The 21,073-nt window shown below is 35.0% G+C and overlaps 1 protein-coding gene and 1 long non-coding RNA gene across 2 annotated transcripts in view; one reads left to right on the top strand and one right to left on the bottom strand.

Annotated features, from left to right (window-relative positions):
* Positions 1-396: 396 nt before the first annotated feature.
* LOC113055501 (uncharacterized) lies at positions 397-18,316 on the top strand. The gene is made up of 3 exons (XR_003277536.1): positions 397-547; positions 2,514-2,594; positions 18,085-18,316. It is a non-coding gene; the product is annotated as an uncharacterized LOC113055501 (long non-coding RNA).
* LOC113055500 (cyclin-dependent kinase 18-like) overlaps positions 849-21,073 on the bottom strand; it is a 55,608-nt gene continuing 35,383 nt past the window's right edge. The window contains exons 3-16 of the mRNA XM_026221860.1: positions 19,244-19,371; positions 17,311-17,436; positions 16,364-16,420; positions 14,297-14,411; positions 12,666-12,760; positions 12,420-12,482; positions 11,415-11,538; positions 11,096-11,216; positions 9,627-9,724; positions 8,444-8,549; positions 8,203-8,245; positions 2,936-3,026; positions 2,720-2,797; positions 849-2,544 (exon numbers count right to left, since the gene is read on the bottom strand). Of these exons, the coding sequence (XP_026077645.1) occupies positions 2,510-2,544; positions 2,720-2,797; positions 2,936-3,026; positions 8,203-8,245; positions 8,444-8,549; positions 9,627-9,724; positions 11,096-11,216; positions 11,415-11,538; positions 12,420-12,482; positions 12,666-12,760; positions 14,297-14,411; positions 16,364-16,420; positions 17,311-17,436; positions 19,244-19,371 (1,280 nt within the window). The 3' untranslated portion in view covers positions 849-2,509. The remainder of the gene's footprint in view (positions 2,545-2,719; positions 2,798-2,935; positions 3,027-8,202; positions 8,246-8,443; positions 8,550-9,626; positions 9,725-11,095; positions 11,217-11,414; positions 11,539-12,419; positions 12,483-12,665; positions 12,761-14,296; positions 14,412-16,363; positions 16,421-17,310; positions 17,437-19,243; positions 19,372-21,073) is intronic.

The raw sequence follows: 21,073 nt of genomic DNA, 5'->3' as shown, positions 1-21,073 counted from the left end.
TGTTCATTCAAATCGGTTCTTTTGAATGATTCAATCTAAACCGACCTGTTTGGAATCTTTATCAGCGCAACATTTGATAGGCTACAATTAAATAAACATTTTCACATAATTATGAAATAGATCGCAATTGCGAATTATAAAGTCACAATTGAGAGATATAAACTCAAATTCTGACTTATTCCCCTTTAGAATTTAGAAAAGAGTAACAATTTCTAGAGTTTATCTCGCAAGAAAAAAAGTCAGATATAGGCCTACGAGATATAAACTCTACCTTTTAATTTTTTTTATTATTATTATTCAGTGGAGGAAACGGGTTTCCATAGACATCAGTAGCTACCACAGGTGTTACCAAACCAGGTCCTGTCCAAAAATAAATAAATAAAATAAAATAAAAAATAACACCCGCTTTATGACTCAAAGGAACCGTTAAATGATTCGTCAAAAAGATTCAAAATTCCCAACAAGAAGAAACAGATCTGTGCAACAGGTGTGTTGGTAGTTTGATCCTTCTACATAATTCGTGAATAACGCCAACACATTCAAGAGGGTAAGAAACTACGCACTATTGACTGGGGTGACGTGGACAGTCATATTTTTGACTGTTGACTGTTGTTTTACAGATATTTTCATGTTCACTGTACCCCGAGTGCAGGGTCCGACTAGTTTTTACACAAGTAGCTAATTTGTCGCAACTATGCTAACAATGAAACACAAGGTTTATCTGGCCGTCCAGGAGACGGAATGTTGCCAAGACCGAATCCTATCAAGTTTACTTTGTTTGTCAAGTGTATTAATGTCAAATAAGACAGTATTGTTTGAGACAAGGGCAGTCACATAACCATGCATGGTTCAACTCAACGTCAGCATTTATTTAATTGATTATTTAATTATTTTTGGCATTTTCGTAGTCACAATACATTCAGCTTCAGAATATCATAATAGAATAGAACAAATCACACAAAATATTTAATATTACATTTCATACAAAAATCTAAATCTTTTATAAAACATTTAGACATGATCTAAGATATTTTAATACAACAGTTTTTTTTTTCTTCTGGCAATAGTTCACTGAGAATAAAGAAAACACTTTTCAAAATACATATATTTATATATTAATTATTTTCAATAGAGTATTTAAAATATTTTCATTTGCCACAAAACATAAATTAGTGCCGCTTCTTCAGTAATGGTAAACTAAATCATTTTAAGTCAATATATTTTCTACTTTGTCAGTCATTCTTGATTTTTCTGTTCCCCGGGGGCCTTTAAATGATTAAGCTTTCTGTCCACAGTAAAACGAGCTTGTGCTCAGTGCCATTTACAATAAAGAATCTCATGCTTTTATCTTTGAACTACAAGATACAGTAGGAGAAGGTGAACAATAATTAGGTTTCAGGTCCAGGACACTTGGATGCCATGTGCAAATACGGAGTAGCAATTACCTTAAATGGCAAAACGAATATCTGCACGTGCAATTACTTGAAAGGACCAAGATAGTTGACCCCATCATCTCTTCCGGTCTGCAAAAGGCACCTCTTGATCATTGTGTAAATTAATAACTCGTCAAAGATACTGTAAGTGAGTACCACAGTTTTTTTTTTTTGCCAATCAGAAAGACTCTTTGGCTGTCAGTCATTTTGTGGACAGGACAGGATTTAGAAGAAAGGAAGCAGGCGGTCTAATTTTGTTAGCTAAAATCACTTGCAGCACCTTTAGTAGCCAAAGATCAATGGTATCATGACAGAATTCAAGTATTCTCTATGCAATGGCTCAAATAATTATGACAACTTACAGTTTTTATGTGTCAACCCCTCTCGATATTGAAATATCGAATGAACGCTTGTGAAATAAACTGCAATATGAGCTGGTGCAATGACTCGTCAAACACATAATGCAAAACTAGTCAAACTTCAAACAGAAATTAAAGAAATTTCACTCGATGGGAAAATAATTAGCTACCATGTTTCTCGCACATTCACATACACGCACAAATGAAAAATACCATGAACATCTGAAAATACTACTTGTAAGGCCTGGTTTCACAGTCAGGGCTTAGACTAAGCCAGGTTTAGGCTGTAATTCAATTAGGACATTTAGGTATATTTTATAATCTAGATAGAGAGAGAGAGAGAGAGAGAGAGAGAGAGAGAAGCATTACTTCATCTTGAGACAAAAATATGTCAGTGCATGTTTCAAGGCTAAGGCCTTGTCTGTGAAACCAGGGGTAAATGTTTTTAAAGATTTGAGCTTTAGGATCAGTGTGGTTTTTAGGCTTAAATGAGACTGCAAGAGAGATTGGATTGAGCCTCGGCCACACTTTTAACCAGCCAGTTTTATGACTGAGGATGAGTCACTTCTATTGAATCTGTTTTCTGAAGGACAGACTAATAAATTGGTGTGTTCGTGAATGGATGCATGCATGTTTTAGATGGAGAAACAAAGCTGTCTGCTTCATAATGGTTTTGTTCTGGCGATCTCTTCATGCACAGTGCTTTGTTTCTTGTCCTCAGAATATGCTTTGTCTGCGGTTTTTGCCTCGACCTGGATTTGGAGAAAATGACCCATTGTTAGACAGATCTGCAGGAGTGCAGGTGAGGTGAAAGCATTTTCTTACAGGTTTACAGATGGGATTAATGTTCCTTGTGCATGACTAAAAATGATCATGTTGCGCTGTGCAAATAGAGATGAGTGATGCCAAAGCAATGGAATTGAATACCTGGTGGCTGGAATACTGAGCTTTTGTGTCCCGGATCCTTCTGTAGCTGGATCTCCCTCAGTGAAAACACAGATGAGGCTAGAGAGAATAGAAGACAAGTGGCTGATGATTCTCGTTTGTTGTTTAATCAAGGGTGAATGACAGATGATAAAGCCCTTGTTGAGGATATTTAAGCAGAGAAATTAGATAATAGCGTAAATATTGGGATGAACTCACTGTCAGGTATGGAGTGGATGTTCTCGCCCAGAGTCAGGAAGTAAGAGTGTCTCAGAGCCGACTCAGCAGAAATCCTGCACTTGGTGTCATACTGAACAGAAAAAAAAAGAGGAGGGAAATGTATATTTTGTTATTACACATTATATTTGAATATAAATATTATAAACAATAATATTATGCATATTATACTATCTCAATATTTATATATATATATATATATATATATATATATATATATATATATATATATATATAAATATATATGCATACATACATTTATGTGATTATACACATTATTTAATTTAAATATAAATATAGGTTTGTCTATATATACCTATATTGGTTTATATCTATAGGTTTATCTATAGTTATGGAAGCCATCTATTATGATATATGACATATATTATTTTAAGAAAATCATAATGTTATTAAATTAAACACATTGGACATTATATTTAACCACAAACATAATAATATAAATCGAATATGTTTATCTAGCTGTGACCATAATATGCCATGTATTATTATTTTTACTGTAGCTATATTTATATTATATATTTAAGTTGATCTAAATTTACATAATATAAGAACAAATTAATATATACATACATATTAATATATACATACATACACACACACACACGTATTGTGTGTGTGTGTATATATATATATATATATATATATATATATATATATATATATATATATTACAAGATATACTAAATATTCTGACCATCATGGAAAGATTTAATTAACTTGTTGTATAATGAAGATGTACTAAAAGCCAGAGAATTGCACTTTGATATTTTTAACACGTGTGCGCATGCGTCAACGCTTCTTTCTCTGTTTTGCGCACTACAGCGCGAGTGCTGCCTGTGCTCTTCACTAATGACTCGATTTGAGCACAGCTCCCCTGACTTGTTGATCCCTGAGCTATAAAATAGTTTTAAATAATGAAGCACCCATCACCCTGCTCTCATCTCACACAAAGTTATCAAATTGTCTCCGGCGAAGTTTGGCAGTGCTTCAAACGAGCAGAGCGTTCAGAGCGCATTGTGTGAGGCTGACGGCGCGAGCAGTCAGCGGGGTTTGATGAGAAACAGGTGCACGGTTCGGACTCATTAAGGCCGCTGTCACCATTAACGAATCGCGCGCTCCGCGGTCTTTCATCATAATGACAGGTCAGAGCGCGCTCAAGCTGCGCGCGCCATCAGAACGCACAAAGAGGAAAGAAACGCATTCACGCTTCTGCACAAATACCGCATTCTTACACACACAATCTTAGACCTCCCATGGACTATTCTATTGTTGTTAAATTAAACGAATCATATAACTATTACAAATTGACCCAACCTCTATTTTACAGCCAAACAAAACGCTATGATAAGCATCGAGTCTCTGGAAGAGTCTTTAGCCTTTGCCAGCCCTCTTTGTTCAGTCATTCCCCCAACATAATCTTGAACGATATTCCTCTGAAAGGTCCTTACTCTTGCCTGTACCTGAGCGAAGCGTGGGGTTGTCTGCGTTTGTTTACCTGTGTTTTGATAACGCTATAATGCTCCCTGCCTGTATCATACTAATTGGACCTGGAGGAGAGCAGGCAGAGAGGGGAAGCTGACACTGTAATTAGCTTCTGAGCGCACTCCGTTTCGGCAGCGAAAACCTTTAACAAGGGCCTTTTTTTCTCCCAGGGGTTTGTGGGAGCTGAAGACTATTGCAGTTCCATGGCTTTTAACAGCACCTCGCTGGCCTTGCAATTGTGCTGTGTGCTTGTTAGAAATCTCACACACAAATGATGTCTGATCCCATGCTAGCTTTAAAAAAAAAAAAAAAAAAAAAAAAAAAAAACTCATATAGATTTTAATTATAATTTATTGATTTTAATTGATTTAGTATATATAACTTTTAATTTGTTATTCTGCTTTATTATTATTATTATTATTATTTAAATGTCTTAGTTTTGCCACAATAATTGATTATAATTAGACTGTAAAATACTATTTTTAAAGGGTTTTAAATTTTGAGATTATGCTGATATTTTATTAATAGTAATACTTTTGATTAGTATTTGATTTTTATGTATTTATCTGATTTTTTAAATAATTATTTCTGAATTTTCACTCAATAATTTATAATGATTAGGCTATTAGAATACTAAGGGGTTGTGTTAAAAATACATTTGAATATACATTTTTGACCATTCTGATTGCAATACTGCTTTGCATAAAAATCATGGTCATAAATATTATTATTATTATTATTATTTATAATATAACGAATATTGTTATTGTTAATAACAAAAACAACAATAATAACAGTATTAATACTTAATATAATAGGAAAAAACAACAACAACAACAAAAACGCTACAGGTCTGTATTTCACGCTTGAGAATGAAGGCTTTTACATCAATTATTGTATTTTGTAGTGATGTAAGTAAGTCTGGCGTAATGGCTTTGTTTGAGACCCACCAAATGGATTTCTATTAACCGTTAGAAAAGAATATCAGTATTATTGGATTATCTGTCTCTTATTATGCAGATGCAAACAGAATTGTATAGTTCATTATTGTTATTGTCTGTTAACAGAGCAGTGTGTTAACAATAAATAGACACTTTATCAGATTTATTGATAGTGACTTACTCACATTTTTCTACCAGTATAGACAATATTCCTGTTTCATCATGCTATGATACCAGAAATATTGTCCTCCTGCTATTGTGCCATATGTCATACTCGATGACCTCTCTCTTCGGCAAGGTGTTTCTAAACACAGTACCACCACTGGCTAGGTGTGTGTGTGTGTTTTTGGATTATTCTCAGTATAGCCCTGCAGGGCTGTTGTTTTTGACATCTGACACAGACTGGCAAATCCTCATATTGCATAAATCTATTGTGTATATCTTACTGGCTCCTTCTTAGCATTCCAACAAATGGAAAGTTGTCTACACAGAACAATAAACCTATTGAAATAAAATAATATCTATAATATCTACAATACCTATAATACACCGATAATATTTATGTTTTCAGTAAGAATGTACACTATGCAAATATATTGCATGTGGATGCTTACTTTTCACATGCTCCTAATCAGTGCTTTAAGTTGCCCAAAAGAGGTGCTGGTACTCTATTATATATATATATATATATATATATATATATATATATATATATATATATATATATATATATATATATATATATATATATATATATATACATATACATATACATATATATATATATATATATATATATATATATATATATATATATATATTTTTTTTTTTTTTGATGATTCCCCTCATCCCCTGAGGTAACAACAACTACATTGAAGGGCTTTCATATACAGCAGTCAACAGGCAACCTTAATAATAAATCTTTTTATTAGTTTGTGGATTTGCTTGAGCTAGAAAGAACTACTGAACATAAATAAAATGTGCAAAAAAATACCCGAACTGACTCAAATTATTCGCGAACCCGCTTTGAACTCCCAAACTGACTCAAATGATTCACAAACCCGCTACGAACTCTCGAATTGATTTAAATGATCCACGAAGCCGCTACGAACTCCCAAATTGATTCAAATTATTTGCGAACCCCAAACTGACTCAATGATTCGCGAACCCGCTCCGAACTCCCGAACTGACTCAAATGATTCGCGATCCCGCTCCGAACTCTCGAATTGATTCAAATGATCCGCAAAGCAGCTCAGAACTCCCGAACTGATTCAAATGATTTGCGATCCCCAAACGGACTCAAATGATTCGCGAACCCGCTCTGAACTCCCAAACTCAAATGATTCGCGAACCCGCCACGAACTCCCGAACTGACTCAAATGATTCGCGATCCCGCTCCGAACTCCCAAACTGGTTCAAATGATTCAAGCTCCATACTCCAAACTAGGAAGAATTAAGAAGCTTGCATTGTGAAGGGCGCTCTGAGAAGCGGCAGTGAAGGCAAAGGATTAAAACCTCTATTAAAACAGATGTCCAAATGAACGTACCGGTATGCTAAAAGCAGTTCTGGGCCGCACTGAGAGGTGGTGGTACGCTCAAGAGCTATATTTGGAAGTGGCGGTACTGAGTACCTGTGCTTACCGGCCCACTTAAAGCACTGCTCCTAATTTGAAACATTTAGGAGAGCATACAAACCTAAAAGTGCATGAAAGTGTATCGTAGAATTATTTTTTCCTTAAAATAGGGATACGATGAGACATTTACATGCAAAATTATTTAATTTAATTGAATACTAAAAGTAAACTAGTTTTTTGTAAAGCATATGTTTCAAACTGAGTTTACTTAGAAAAGGTCACCCCCCCCCAAAAAAAATGAAAATTTGCTGAAAATGTACTCACCTTCAGGCCATCCAAGATGTAGATGAGTTTGTGTCTTTATTGAAACAGATTTGAAGAAATGTAGCATTCCATCACTTGCTCTCCAATGGATTCTCTGCAGTGTATGGGTGCCGTCAGAATTACATTCCAAACAGCTGATAAAAACATCACAATGATCCACATGACTCCAGCCCATCAATTAAAATCTTGTGAAGTGAAAAGCTGTGAGTTTGAAAGAAACTAATCCATCATTAACATGTTTTCGATCAAAGTATGAATCCTCTGTCCATAATATTCCTTTCTCCATTGGAAATGTTATTGTCAGGATCAGGAGAGAAATATGCACAGATCAAGCACCACTTAGAAGTGAAAACGGTCGAGAGCAGTATTAAACAAATGTTTCACTGGGTTTTTATGTGAGAGGACAGCGTTATGGACTGTATTTTGTCTAGAAGCAATGGTTTAAAGTTAAAGCAATGGATTTGTTTTTACTTCACAAGATGTTAACTGATAGACTGGAGTGGTGTGGTTTACATGTGGATTATTTTATCAGATGTTTGGACTCTCTTTCTGACGGCACCCATTCACTGCTTAAGATCCATTGGTGAGCAAGACATGTTATACAAAATTTCACCAAATTTGGTCTCATGAAGAAACAAACATGGCCAGAGGGTGAGAACATTTTCAGCCAATTTTCCATTTTTAGGTGACCTATTCCTTTAGACGTTGGACATTGTATTTTGGTTACATAAATGACCATTTAATGACGTTTCATTCAGATAACCAGAAAAAAAAAAATACATTTTGTGGGACTTTTAATTATAAACATGCCCAAAATACTCATGTTTGTGATTCATTGGCTGAGGGTTCACATTTATGTTTGCATACTTGTGTAAAGTGTTTTTTTTTTTTTCAGATTTTCACTCACCAACAATAGAGCCGTAAGAAGGTCTATTCCCTCAGTGTCAAGCCTTAAAACAAAACAAAAACACATGCCTTGTGTATTACAATATACACCATCTATAATTCATAGCATGCAAAGTCTCCAAAATATGCTTCGTTGTTATTTATTTATAGATACAGGTTTGTTTTTGTTTGTACATTTCATTTAAAGAAGCCAAAAGCTAGTCCTGTTGCATGCAAGTTAGTTTGTGGTGTTCGTGCGGTACCTGGGCACATGATTAATGAGCGCTTGTGCTCTGTACTGAGGAAACAGGTAGGATTTGAATTCCTCATTAGCTGTGATTCTGGGCCAGCTCTCCTCAGTTGGGGTGCCTGGTTACGGAAAGAAGTGTAAGAATTTTAGTATGCGTCCTACAGTGAGATAATTAGACCCTCATTCTGCCTCAGACGGTGCACCCACGACCACCCACAGGCCGCTCACTGACCGCATGATCTATATTGCATAAAAAATGGCTGATGTTTTGTTTATCTGGCGAGCTCTGATTTGGTCGACTGGCTTTGCACAGCTTCTGAATTGAATTGCACAGGTTGTCATGTTTACAGCTGGCTGCTGGAACGAGCGCTTATGAGGAGCATGTAATCACTCAATCAGAGAGTTTGCCAGTAAGTCAAGTTGTTTTCTGTGAAACAAGTAGTTTTGGATAAAAAAAAAAAAAAAAAAAATACAGCAGCATCAAAATCTGATTACAAGGCATACATTATATATATATATATATATATATATATATATATATATATATATATATATATATATATATATATATATATATATATATATATATGTATTAGCATATCAGAATGATATCTGAAGGATCATGTGACACTGAAGACTGGAGTAATGATGCTGAAAATTAAGCTTTGCATTACAGAAATAAATTGCATTTTAACAATTGAAACCTTTGTAATTGTAATAGTATTTTGCAATGTTACAGTTTTTACTGTATTTTGAATAAAATAAAAGCAGCTTTGGTGAGCATAAGATACTTTTTAAAAAAACATTAAAAACCTTTCTGACCAACTTTTGAATGGCAGCGCATAGTTATTCAAATAGATAAACTGATCTAATTAAAATGAGAAATGTAACATTTAAATATGCAAATGCAAATGTAACCAGATTTTCACATTTGCCTAAGAAACCCCAAGGGGGGGGGGGGTATTCATAGTGATGCCATAAGAGAACCATTTCTTTTTAACCTTTCAACAGTTCTGAAAGAATTTTTTTTTTATAGTTTAAAGTTAGTTGTACATTTTAATAAAAAAAAAAAAAAAAAAAAAAAAAAAAAATTCCACTATAAATAAAACCTTTTGTGGATTGAAAAGCTAAACGTTTTTCATGGAACCACAATTAAACCATTAATGACATAATTAAAATTAAAATGTCTCTCATACCCATGAGTCGAAATATCAGGTGTAGTTCCTCTTTGACAGTCGATCCAGGAAACATGGGACGGCCTGTGGCCATTTCGTACAGGATACAGCCCACGCCCCTAGTCATACAGAGACATCCATCATATTCCTGCTGCGTTATGATCATAAAGTCTGTTTTAATTTCAGTGCTGTTATTATATATGACAAAGCTTTTAAATGAAGCCAGCAGACATCATTTGAACACATCAGATCAGGGCCGTCACACTTGTTTTAGATACAGTGTCTATTCTCCTATCACAGTTTGACGTCTGCTTGACTGGAGGGTAGTTTTGGGGAAGGTGCGAGGTGGAGATATGGGAAAGACACATGTGGCTGCTGTCGCGATCGGATTGATTAGCCCACTGGACTAATCCTGAGGATTAAACACAACTGCATTTTTATCGGACAGGATGGCTTAGCTTTAAAAAGCATTTATGTCTGAGTCCATGTCAGCTATCCAAGGTTGCCTGAGGAGTGCGTGTCAGTGTGTGCATGTGATGTTAAAAGGTTGTGTCAGGAAAGACAGAATTCAATTTTCTAGCTTAATGTTTCTTCTGGAGGACTGAGCAACGGTCAAGAGCTCTTTGGCATGATCAAAATCCAGTTTGATGGATTATTTCATATAGTTCATAAATGGGATTTTCTTTTCTAAAACTAAAGGTTATGCAAACCCAGAGTCGATCCTCCCAATACACAAAATACGCAAGCTGCCTAAGGCCCGAAACACTAGGGGGCCCCTTAGCTCTCAAAGATGATTTATTTTTGTTTTTGAATTTGGCCAGTGGTTATGAAAACACGAATGCGTAGCGCTTTCGCCCTTTCTACATAAAAATAAGTCAAATCATGTAATGTGAATGTCGTACAGTCTTGCTCAAAAAAAAAAAAAAAAAACGAGCTGAAAGTGTACTGACCCCCAGAAGAGACACCGTTTCTCAAGCAGTTTCCTCGAGACGGAGTGAAACATGGACAAATGCTTTTCTAATTTAAATAATGCATCTAATTTACATTATGTAATCCATGAATCTAGCTTCTTCCACAGCTAGCCATATATATATATAATTTGTATATGTCAGTGTTTCAATTTGTCAAATGATTACATTTGTGCTATATAAACAGTTAAATTAGTCTAGTTTAAATGGTTAAATTTATATAATTTAAATGGTTAAATCTGTCTAATTTAAAAAGATATTTTTAAACACTTTTCACATTTGCCTTGATGTTGTTTACTAACCCAAGTCAAAAGAGCTCAGCCTCCAGTATATACAATGGTTAGTAATTTTAGATCATGGACTATTTTTGCCTTTTTAGTCTTATGGGCATTGTACATGAGCAGTATTAATAGTTTTGCTCTAATCTTTCATAATGTTAGCAACACATTGTGACTGATGCCATACAGTAGTAGTATTGTGTTCAATGTTTTCTAGCAGAAATGTATGGGATAAACATCTTACCACATGTCTATCGGCGTTGAGTACTCCGTGGAGCCCAGCAGGACATCAGGAGGTCGGTACCACAAGGTCACAACCTCATTCGAATAGGTTTTTGTTGGGACTGATTTTGCTCTGGCCAAACCTTAACAAGTACGATTAGACAGATAGTTAAGGCGAGGAACAAACATTGCTGGGTAACCCAGAATCTGAGCCAAAAGCTGATTTAAAATGGGAGTCACATTGGAGACCGCTGCTGGGTAATGTGCTAAAAAACAAGTCAGATATTCTTTGTACAGCACACCAAAGTAAATGCATCTGTGAATGCTCAGTGAATACTCACCAAAGTCTGCCAGTTTGAGTTCTCCCTTGTCATTAATGAGCAGATTCTGAGGCTTCAGGTCCCGGTGGAGAATCTTCCTCTTATGACAATATGATAAACCACGAAGAAGCTGGAATGTGAATATCTACAAGGACAGAAAGGGGGATGTTAGCGCTTCTAAACCTAAATTACCAACAAGGTAATTTTAAGCATTTTAAGGCATACAAAATATAGGCAGCCGCCTTCTAAGATCCCTCATTTTCGTCTAATTTAAAGACAACATCACATGTATCCACTGCGGATAACGCATTACGAAATACTTGAATGAAGAAAATTATATATTTTTTAAATTCAATAATGACAAGTTTAATTTAAATACTTATTTACCTAGTGTTCGCTTTACTATAAATCACTTTTTTTTTATGAATACTATTTTATGCCTGACACTGTTTTATCCACCTACATAAAGTGACATGCAAAAAGCTATTAGCTGTTTAGTAGCCTAAATTCCTCATTATCATAAAACAAATGGGCTATTTCCAACTCATAAAGTGTTTGAAATGTCACTTTGAGATCTATACTTAATTTATATCTCATTTTCTTTAATAAATGGACTTATTAGTAAAACAAACTAATTAGTCAATTATGGCTTCCAATGCTCTAATTTCCATCGATGTTTTCCCTATAGGTAAGAAAAATCAGAAAAGAGGTCTCATTGCTTGGGTCTGCTGGGTAGCCCCGCCCAGCGAAATCTCATTGGTCCAAAATCCTGCTCTTCGTAACTGTATAACGAAACATATCTTCTGATTGGCTGTGACGTTGTCGCGCAGCTTTGTACTCGTAATCGATTAACAAATTGGTTCTCATTGCAAACCTGGTGTTATTTAGCAACAGATTAACATGTCACACTCAATCAGAATCGGTTGTCATGTCTCGAATTAGAATGTTGCATTAGAAGGTAGCTGTCTGTGTAGACAGCGCTGTTGACTTTTAATTGGGAAGCTTGTTGATGTTTTTTGCTGTTACCTTCACATTGTGCATGCTCATTAGGTTTCCACAGTTGTCGAGGTATTGCTTCAAGTCACTGTCCTTTAAAAACAATAGATTATGCCGTCAAAATGGCACTCAAAACAGACTGGTCCTGTCACATTTTGAGGTTGCTTTCATAGTTCAAGAGAAAAATATGTAAAATAGCACCTCGATCAATATCACAAAAGTATTGTGGGAACCATACAGGCTGCTACTGTTTTATAACATTCAGACGTGGCTTACCAGGTACTCAAAGACGAGGGTGAGACATCGGTCCGTATGGATGATGTCATGAAGCGTTACGATGTTGGCGTGCTTCAGGTTCTTCAGCAGTGACACTGGTGCAACACAACAAGAATATGATAATGAGCACCAACAACAATAACCTCCAGCAGGGTCTGCAACATTCAGAATGGAAAGCTTTTGAAATTCAAATCCAGTTCCTGAATTTTAATGAAGCCAAACAGGATGCAGAATTGTCATTCAAATTAGAAAATGGCTCTACGTGTTGTTTTGTTCTAATTCATATACTGAAAAATTTAATATTACCCAGAAACAGCCAACATATATGCTATTTATGGAAATATACAATTGATATATTGGTTTTATTTGTTAATGAAATGTGCATTATATTCTATATATTTAAATATTTTACCAGTGTGTATATACTGTACATAAATATTTTAATGACTAATCAGTTACTATGAAATTAGCCCTAATTATTTTCTAATGCGCTTTACTGCTCAGGACACATTTCATATTATTAGTTATCTTCCAAAATGTTTGAGCTACTTATAATTTGTGTGAAAACAGTGATCCCAAAAAAAAAAAAAAATCTTTAATTAATAGAAAGTTTGAAAGAACAGCATTATTTGAAAGTTTTTTATAACATTATAAACGTCTTTACTGTCAATTTTAATCAATCAAATGTGCCCTTTGCTGAATTACAAAGAACCTAGACTTATAATATATTACTAAAAAAATTAAATATTAGCTCTAATTTATATATATATATATACACACACACACACACACACACACACACACACACATATATATATATATATATATATATATATATATATATATATATATATATAAAAAATTAAATTAAAATTTAATTTAATTTAATTTAATTTAATTTAATTTAATTTTAATTTTAATATATATATATATATATATATATATATATATATACACACACACACACATTAGGTCATTTTTAGATAGATAGATAGATAGATAGATAGATAGATAGATAGATAGATAGATAGATAGAAAAAATGTATAACCATACTTATTAAAAACCTATAAAATGTATCTAGATGTCTTTTAATATATTCTATGATGAATATATATTATAATTTTACATCTAATGATATAATATTATTTGTTAATTAATTAATTAATTTATTTAAAGAATGAATAATTTCTGGATTTGTAAGAATGCTCTAATTTACGCCTCATTTTAAGTCTTTTTTTTTTTATGCGACAGGAAAGAATGAAATATTAAAGTGAGAATGACTGGACACTTTTACTGAGGTCTTTGGCACCTCAGATTTTTCTTTAGAGAAAGGGCTCCCCGTAACATTAAATCTGAAACGAGCTGATGCTTAAATGAAGTCTTTATAGAGTTATAAAAAATCCTAACTCTGAGGTCTCTTGGCATGTTTTGTAATGCAGTCCCTCAGCGGGCACTGGGAGGCAGCCTTGCTTCACGTCAGCATTTCCATTTAGATGGAGTGATTCAGGCTGGGTGAAGAAGACGCCTGTGGCTTGCTAGTTTAGAATGAATACTCTTCGTGACAATCTGGGTTTTGAACAACTGGGGAGCTGGAAATCATAGTTGTGTCAGTGAGAGAGGAGGACAGCACCTTCCCGTATGGCCGTGCACGGGGCGCCCTCTTCATGCTCCAGACGAATCTCTTTCAGGGCCACCAGGTTTTCTGTGAGTTTGCTGCGACCCTTGAATACCGTTGCGTATGTGCCCTGTTTGACAGACAGGAAATCAAAAAAATGTCAATCATCTGGGAAACAGGAGTGTTGCAGAACAGACTAGTGCTTCACAACTGGTTTAACTTGAACATCCAGATTTGACCTTGGCAACCCAACATACAGCAGCACCAAAATGATGTATTGTATAAAAGCAGAAAGAAATGTCTTGAAATCAGACCGTACTATAACCATAAACTGCACAAGGCCAGCAAGATACCAAATTAAGAATATGTTTGGTTCTCAGATGTCTCCTGAATCTGAGTGGACTGCCCAAACAAGGTAAATCTCTAATTTAGTCTTGTTCTACAACCTGTCTGTGTCAACATCTGTCTGATTTCACAAGCTTGTACCAAATGACAGATTTATTTATGATAAAAAATTATAGAGATTTACTGGAAACATGGTCACTGATGTCAACAGCAAGATATATACAGTAGTAGATAAAAACACATGCACAATTATATGTTAAGTTGCATTGTATTTTTGCATTCAACATTGTTTTTATTCATGCTTTCCTAAACCATATCAGACCTACAGTCCATCAGATGAAAACCACTGGATTAGAACAGTATGAAACTTCAGACAAATCTATAGGGTTGTTCATCTAGTTTCTGGTAAGAGATTTTGGTTTATAACCACAACAATGTCAACTGGGACAAGCTAGAAAATTCAAACTGCTCTTTATAACTGCTGAGCTATTGTTTATTGTTTATGGAAGTCATTTCATATTGAGATTACTCATATGTTGGCTGATGATGTGCATAGCTAGAAAAGTGTTTAAAAATAACATCTGATGTTTTTATGGTACTTTTTGGTACTTTGTTGCAATTGGATGATAGTGATGAGTAATAGTGGATCAAAATGTTTCTTACTCTATTGAAATATAACAATTGAAACGATGTTTATAAAAGTCTCCTATCTCACCAAGGCTGCATTTATTTGATCACAAATACAGTAAAAATAGAATTTAAGAGTGTTTTCTATTGTGAGGTCTGTATATTATAGAATTGTATATTTCCTGTGATGCAAAGACAAATTTTCAGCAGTTATCCAGTTACACATGATCCTTTAGAAACTTTTCAAGAGAAATTTTGAAAACACTTGTGCTAAATATTTTTGTGGAAATTTTTATAAAAAGTTCCAAAGAACAGCAGGAACAGCCCTTTTTTAAATCAGTTTTTATTTTTAACATTATAAATGTCTTTACTCTTACTTTTGATCAATTAAATGTGTCCTTGCTGGATAAAAGTATTCATTTCTTTAAAAATGAGTTTGCTTCCAAGCCTTCGGTTAGATCCATGAACTATATCCCATTATTTACTTAGCAAGACCATAGATTCCTCCAAGGTGATTGTGCTTTTATAATTGATAATCCTTGTAAATTCACAAAAGATACTAACACAAAAGATACTAACTAGAATTAAGCCATAGCACACTTTTCAAGATTTTATTAATTTCCCTGACTTTTCCAGGCAGAGCTAAAAGCACTTTTAAACATTAATGAAACATTTATAACTGCTGACACAAAGATATGAAACCCACTTTACTGTTACTTGTTTCTTTATTGAGGTGAATTCACTGCAATCCTTGTCCAGTATTTTTCCCAATACTTCAGGTTTTTCCTCACACAGTCATTAGATACGGTATTCCTTAGGGTTGTATGTAGTTCACAATTTGCAATATGCATGCTTTGTTGCACTTAATGGAAAATTGACGGGCTAGTTGCTGTACAGCTTTGAGCATATTAGAGACTGATGTCTCTTCATGCCAAAAAAAAGCTCATTAAATCAGAATCCACATACAACACGACTCATATTCACTGTAATTGCCTGCGGGGAATCTCGTAATGAACACATTTGGTTCTTCATTTCGATGGCTGCTGTTTTACGTTTTTATTTTTTGCCTATAGAATCTATTTATTTATTTATTTTCTGAAAACATCTTACCTCTCCTAGTTTTCCCAACTTCACATAGGTCTCCAGTTTCCCAAAGCCAATGTCCGACTGGAAAAGAATGGAATACAGTGTGAGCAAAGTGTCTTCAGTTTATTGAAATAGACCGTTGACAACATTTATGATTGTAAACATTGAGCTGTAAACATTGTGTGGATATCAACATGTAAATAAGCACTTTTTTGTCTATTTGTCTGATTTGCATTTGTTTTTTTGTTTTTTTGCATCTAAAGTTTTTTATGTTGTGATGAGCCTCATAGCTGGTTGGTTTAGTTCATGCCTTATAACTCATATAACTTATAACTTTCATCTGTAAGTCGCTCTGGATAAAAGCGTCTAATGAATAAATGTAAATGTATATCTCTGTAAAAGGGGGAAAATTAAAGGGAACAGTACTTCTAGACCAAGGCCACTGAAAAACTGTGACAGAATAACACTGAACATTTATGTTGCATTATGATTAAGCACATTTTTATGATAGAAAAAAAATTATAAAAAAATTTTTGGTTCTCAATATATAATGTGTATATTACATATAATAATATATACTTTTTAAGTTGTTTTTTGCAGGGTATTCTGGGATTGCATTATCTGCAAAAACACAGTTTTTGCTCAAGATTTTGTAAAAAACAAAAAACAAAAAAACATTTATTAATTAATTAATAAAAAATAATAATAGATATCCGTGTACTATTATATGGCTGTAATGCCTAAAACATTGCCTGGGCAGTAAGCTCTGGTTTAGGAACAGAATGTGTGCATATGTAGACAGTTTTGTTTCAAGAAATTCACTTTTTTATTATTATTGTAGTTATTCTATTTTAAATGCAAAAAGGTTAGTGGGGTTAGGGTTTCGTTTAGTCTGTAGTTATTAGCCTTAACTTAAACTATGATTAGATTGCATCAGTAACTGTCTAAGCGTGTTTCGTTTGGTTACTAACCAGTGAGGCTCTTCTGGACATGCGGCTGAGTGGTTTGCACGGTGGAGGGTTTTCCATCTGTAACTTCTTCAGAAACTCTGGTGGGAGACGGATGTCCATGGGCAGAGACATCCTCTTAGTTACATCCTGCACACACATCAAAGAGCTGTCAGCTATTAGCGTTCAGCTAGCACACGTATGAAAACACAGCGCGTCAAGGTGAATATGACAGCTTTCTCCACCACGCAACACAATTTTACTCCTATAGGCAGAACCGACTATTCTTACCATGATGAACTCGGCATGACAATGAGAAAACCTGTCACTTTTCTCCAGTATGAAGACTCTCACTCAATAAAGAATTCTGCCGTAATCTCAACACGCCAAGGCAGGGCAGTACAAATATTGTATCTTATGAAGAGCTGAAGTTTATCCAACAATTTCTTTCTCGCATCTAAGAAGCTCTGATGGAGTTAGTTTGTAACTGGATTCACTGCCCAGAAATAGCAAGGCAGTGAGGGGGGATCTTATGTGCTCTGAAAAATGACAGCATTCCCTGTGATTCCTCCAGCTTTGCCTTGTGGCTGAGTTTGTACGGTCATGCAATAAAACTAGCTAGCGATTCTCAATAAAACCAGGGAATAAAAAGTCCTCCTTTCTCCTCCGCGCTCTCCCGTCATGCCGGTGGGAATAAAATAAGGGTGCATGGTGCAGATAAAAGGTTTGCGAGAGCAGAAAAGAAGCCGTTGGATTTGAAAATGGGAGAGGGCATTCATTCCAATTTCCCCCCTATAGATTCATGGCCACTGAATAAGAAAGCTGACAGCCGAGGCAAAGAGCACTCCGAATGCGCAGTCAGTCTTTTGTGGGGCCGGACTAACTTACAGGTAATACTTCCACTCCATTTAATGATGCACTCCATCTTTCTCATGTGTCATGAGGCTTTTCTCTCATACAGATACTAAATAGCATATATACAATTTGAGAAAATTACTTTTTTTTTTTTTATTTCCAAAACTCTTCAAAAGGTGCCTTGATTAAAAATAATAATAATAATAATAAATATATATATTTCACAGTTCTGTGAGAGCATTGCAGTGACCATGATTGAACAAAAAGGTAAACTGTGATGGAAACACATTTACAGAATCATTATACCAATGTGCAAAAATAAGTAATGTGACTGAATAATTAACCTTTTTATTTATAACAATTTGCATTGTGAAATTCATTTTAGAAACACATTAGGAATAATCATTTAAAAAAAAAAAAATATGTATTGCATTAAACTTAGTATTCTCTTGCAAAAGTAATGCATTCCCTCCGAAAACCTTTACATTTTATCGCTATTTTCGCAAAACCATTGTTGAACTTTGCATTCTTTTACAAAATGTGATCCCTTGTGAAACGTTGTGTTTTTACACAAAACTAGTACGTTTCTCTGAGAAACTTTGCATCCTTCGCAAAACTGTTGCATTCCATCAAGAAACGTTGACGTCACTCGTTAAAGCACTGAAATGTAGCTTTTCTTCCCACCTCATATCATTTCATATAACTTGCGAGCGAATGCTAGGTTTTTCAGGGAAGCACAAAAGGTTTGTGAGAATGCAAAATCGTTAAAATATAATTTTCCCCATTTAATATTTGTGCTATCACCATGTCCCTTTAAGGCCTCCACATAAGAGGAAAGGAGCATTTTATGGCAGTCAGGCAAAAACGTATCATTGCTTTAGTACTTGTGGCTTTACCTAGTCTCACCTTAAAAAGAAACAAAGCGTTTGATAACGAGGCTTTAGTGCCTCTGGCAAGGACTTTATTAAGGACTCAGACAAGATTAGCAGAGCAGAGCTTGTGTTGTTCTGTTAGGATCACTGGGACTCCATCAAAGCTTCTGGAAAGGACACTTGGCTGGGCTTAAGCATGGAGAAGGATGAGATGATTAAACGTGACTCACCTCCATGGAGAATCGGCGGTGCGGGACTTTGTTGCAGTACTGCAGTTGTGTAGGAGATTGAGCCTGGCTGTCTGGAGCCACTGGACTGGGTTGCAGGCTGTGTAGACCCAGACTACTGGGCACCACACCTGTAGGACACAATCACATTAAACATACTCCAGTAATCGGTTTTATTTACAACATGACAAATCTTTTTTACAGTTCCCTTGGTTTATATCTTTGATTCACACAACATTATATGCCAGTAGTTTTGAGAATGGTTATAGAGGTGAACACAAACACAAAAATGTGCCAGTTGATGTAATAACTATGAATTTGAAGTAATTATAACAGTAGTATAATAGCTGTGCTAGTATTTTCTGCCTCATAATGATTGATATTTCTGAAAATATAAAAAAAATCAGTTAACAAAGCCACTATGTGTGTGTGTGTGTGTTTATAATTGTGAGTAAATGTTTGTAATTTGTAAATGTTTAATAATAACATTGTTATAATAAATATATTGTACTAATAAATAATTGTAAAAGTATTTTCTGTCTCATGATCATGAACATTTCTGAAAACAACATTAAACATAATTTATTATTTAAATTAAATTACATTTCTTTATTAGTTTAAGTAATTGTGCTATTGTCCATCGTTTCACTCTGGTTATATTGGTCTGCAACATTTAATAGATGAGTGATGTACAAAATGTGATTATTCTGTCAACACTGTAAGGATTTTCTGTCTGACTGTGGTGCAGTAGATGGAGCTGATAGTCAGACACCTTCCTGTAGTCTCATCTCATTCAGTATTAATAATAAATATTTTACAGTATTCTTGTAGCTAAGGGTATTGAGTGATAAGCGAGAAAAAACACATTTTGTGAGCAAACGGTAGCGGACACTTCTGAACATGCTGAACCAAAAAAAAGAAAAAAAACTCCTTGATATATACAGTAAACTTAAACGAAATATACAGTGGGTACGGTAAGTATTCAGACCCCCTTACATTTTTCACTCTTTGTTATATTGCAGCCATTTGCTAAAATCAGTTATTCAAGTTCATTTTGTTCCCTCATTAATGTACACACAGCACCCCATATTGACAGAAAAACACAGAATTGTTGACATTTTTGCAGATTTATTAAAAAAGAAATATCACATGGTCTTAAGTATTCAGACCCTTTGCTCAGTATTTAGTAGAAGCACCTTTTGATCTAATACAGCCATGAGTCTTTTTGGGAAAGATGCAACAAGTTTTACACCTGGATTTGGAGATTCTCTGCCATTCCTCCTTGCAGATCCTCTCCAGTTCTGTCAGGTTGGACGGTAAACGTTGGTGGACAGCCATTTTCAGGTCTCTCCAGAGATGCTCATTTGGGTTTAAGTCAGGGCTCTGGCTGGGCCATTCAAGAACAGTCACGGAGTTGTTGTGAAGACACTCCTTCGTTATTTTAGCTGTGTGCTAAGGGTCATTGTCTTGTTGGAAGGTGAACCTATGGCCCAGTCTGAGGTCCTGAGATCTCTGGAGAAGGTTTTCGTCCAGGATATCCCTGTACTTGGCTGCATTCATCTTTACCTCGATTGCAACCAGTGGTCCTGTCCCTGCAGCTGAAAAACACCCCCACCACCGTGCTTCACTGTTGACTGTATTGGACAGATGATGAGCAGTGCCTGGTTTTCTCCACACATACCGCTTAGAATTAAGGCCAAAAAGTTCTATATTGGTGTCATCAGACCAGAGAATCCTTCAGGTGTTTTTTAGAAAACTCCATGGGGGCTTTCATGTGTCTTGCACTGAGGAGAGACTCAAGGAAGGGTTCTGGTCATCCCAAACATCTTTAAT

The sequence above is a fragment of the Carassius auratus genome, chromosome 36 (genome assembly GCF_003368295.1).
Source record: "Carassius auratus strain Wakin chromosome 36, ASM336829v1, whole genome shotgun sequence".
NCBI lineage: Eukaryota > Metazoa > Chordata > Actinopteri > Cypriniformes > Cyprinidae > Carassius > Carassius auratus.
This window is presented reverse-complemented; position numbering and strand designations above follow the sequence as displayed.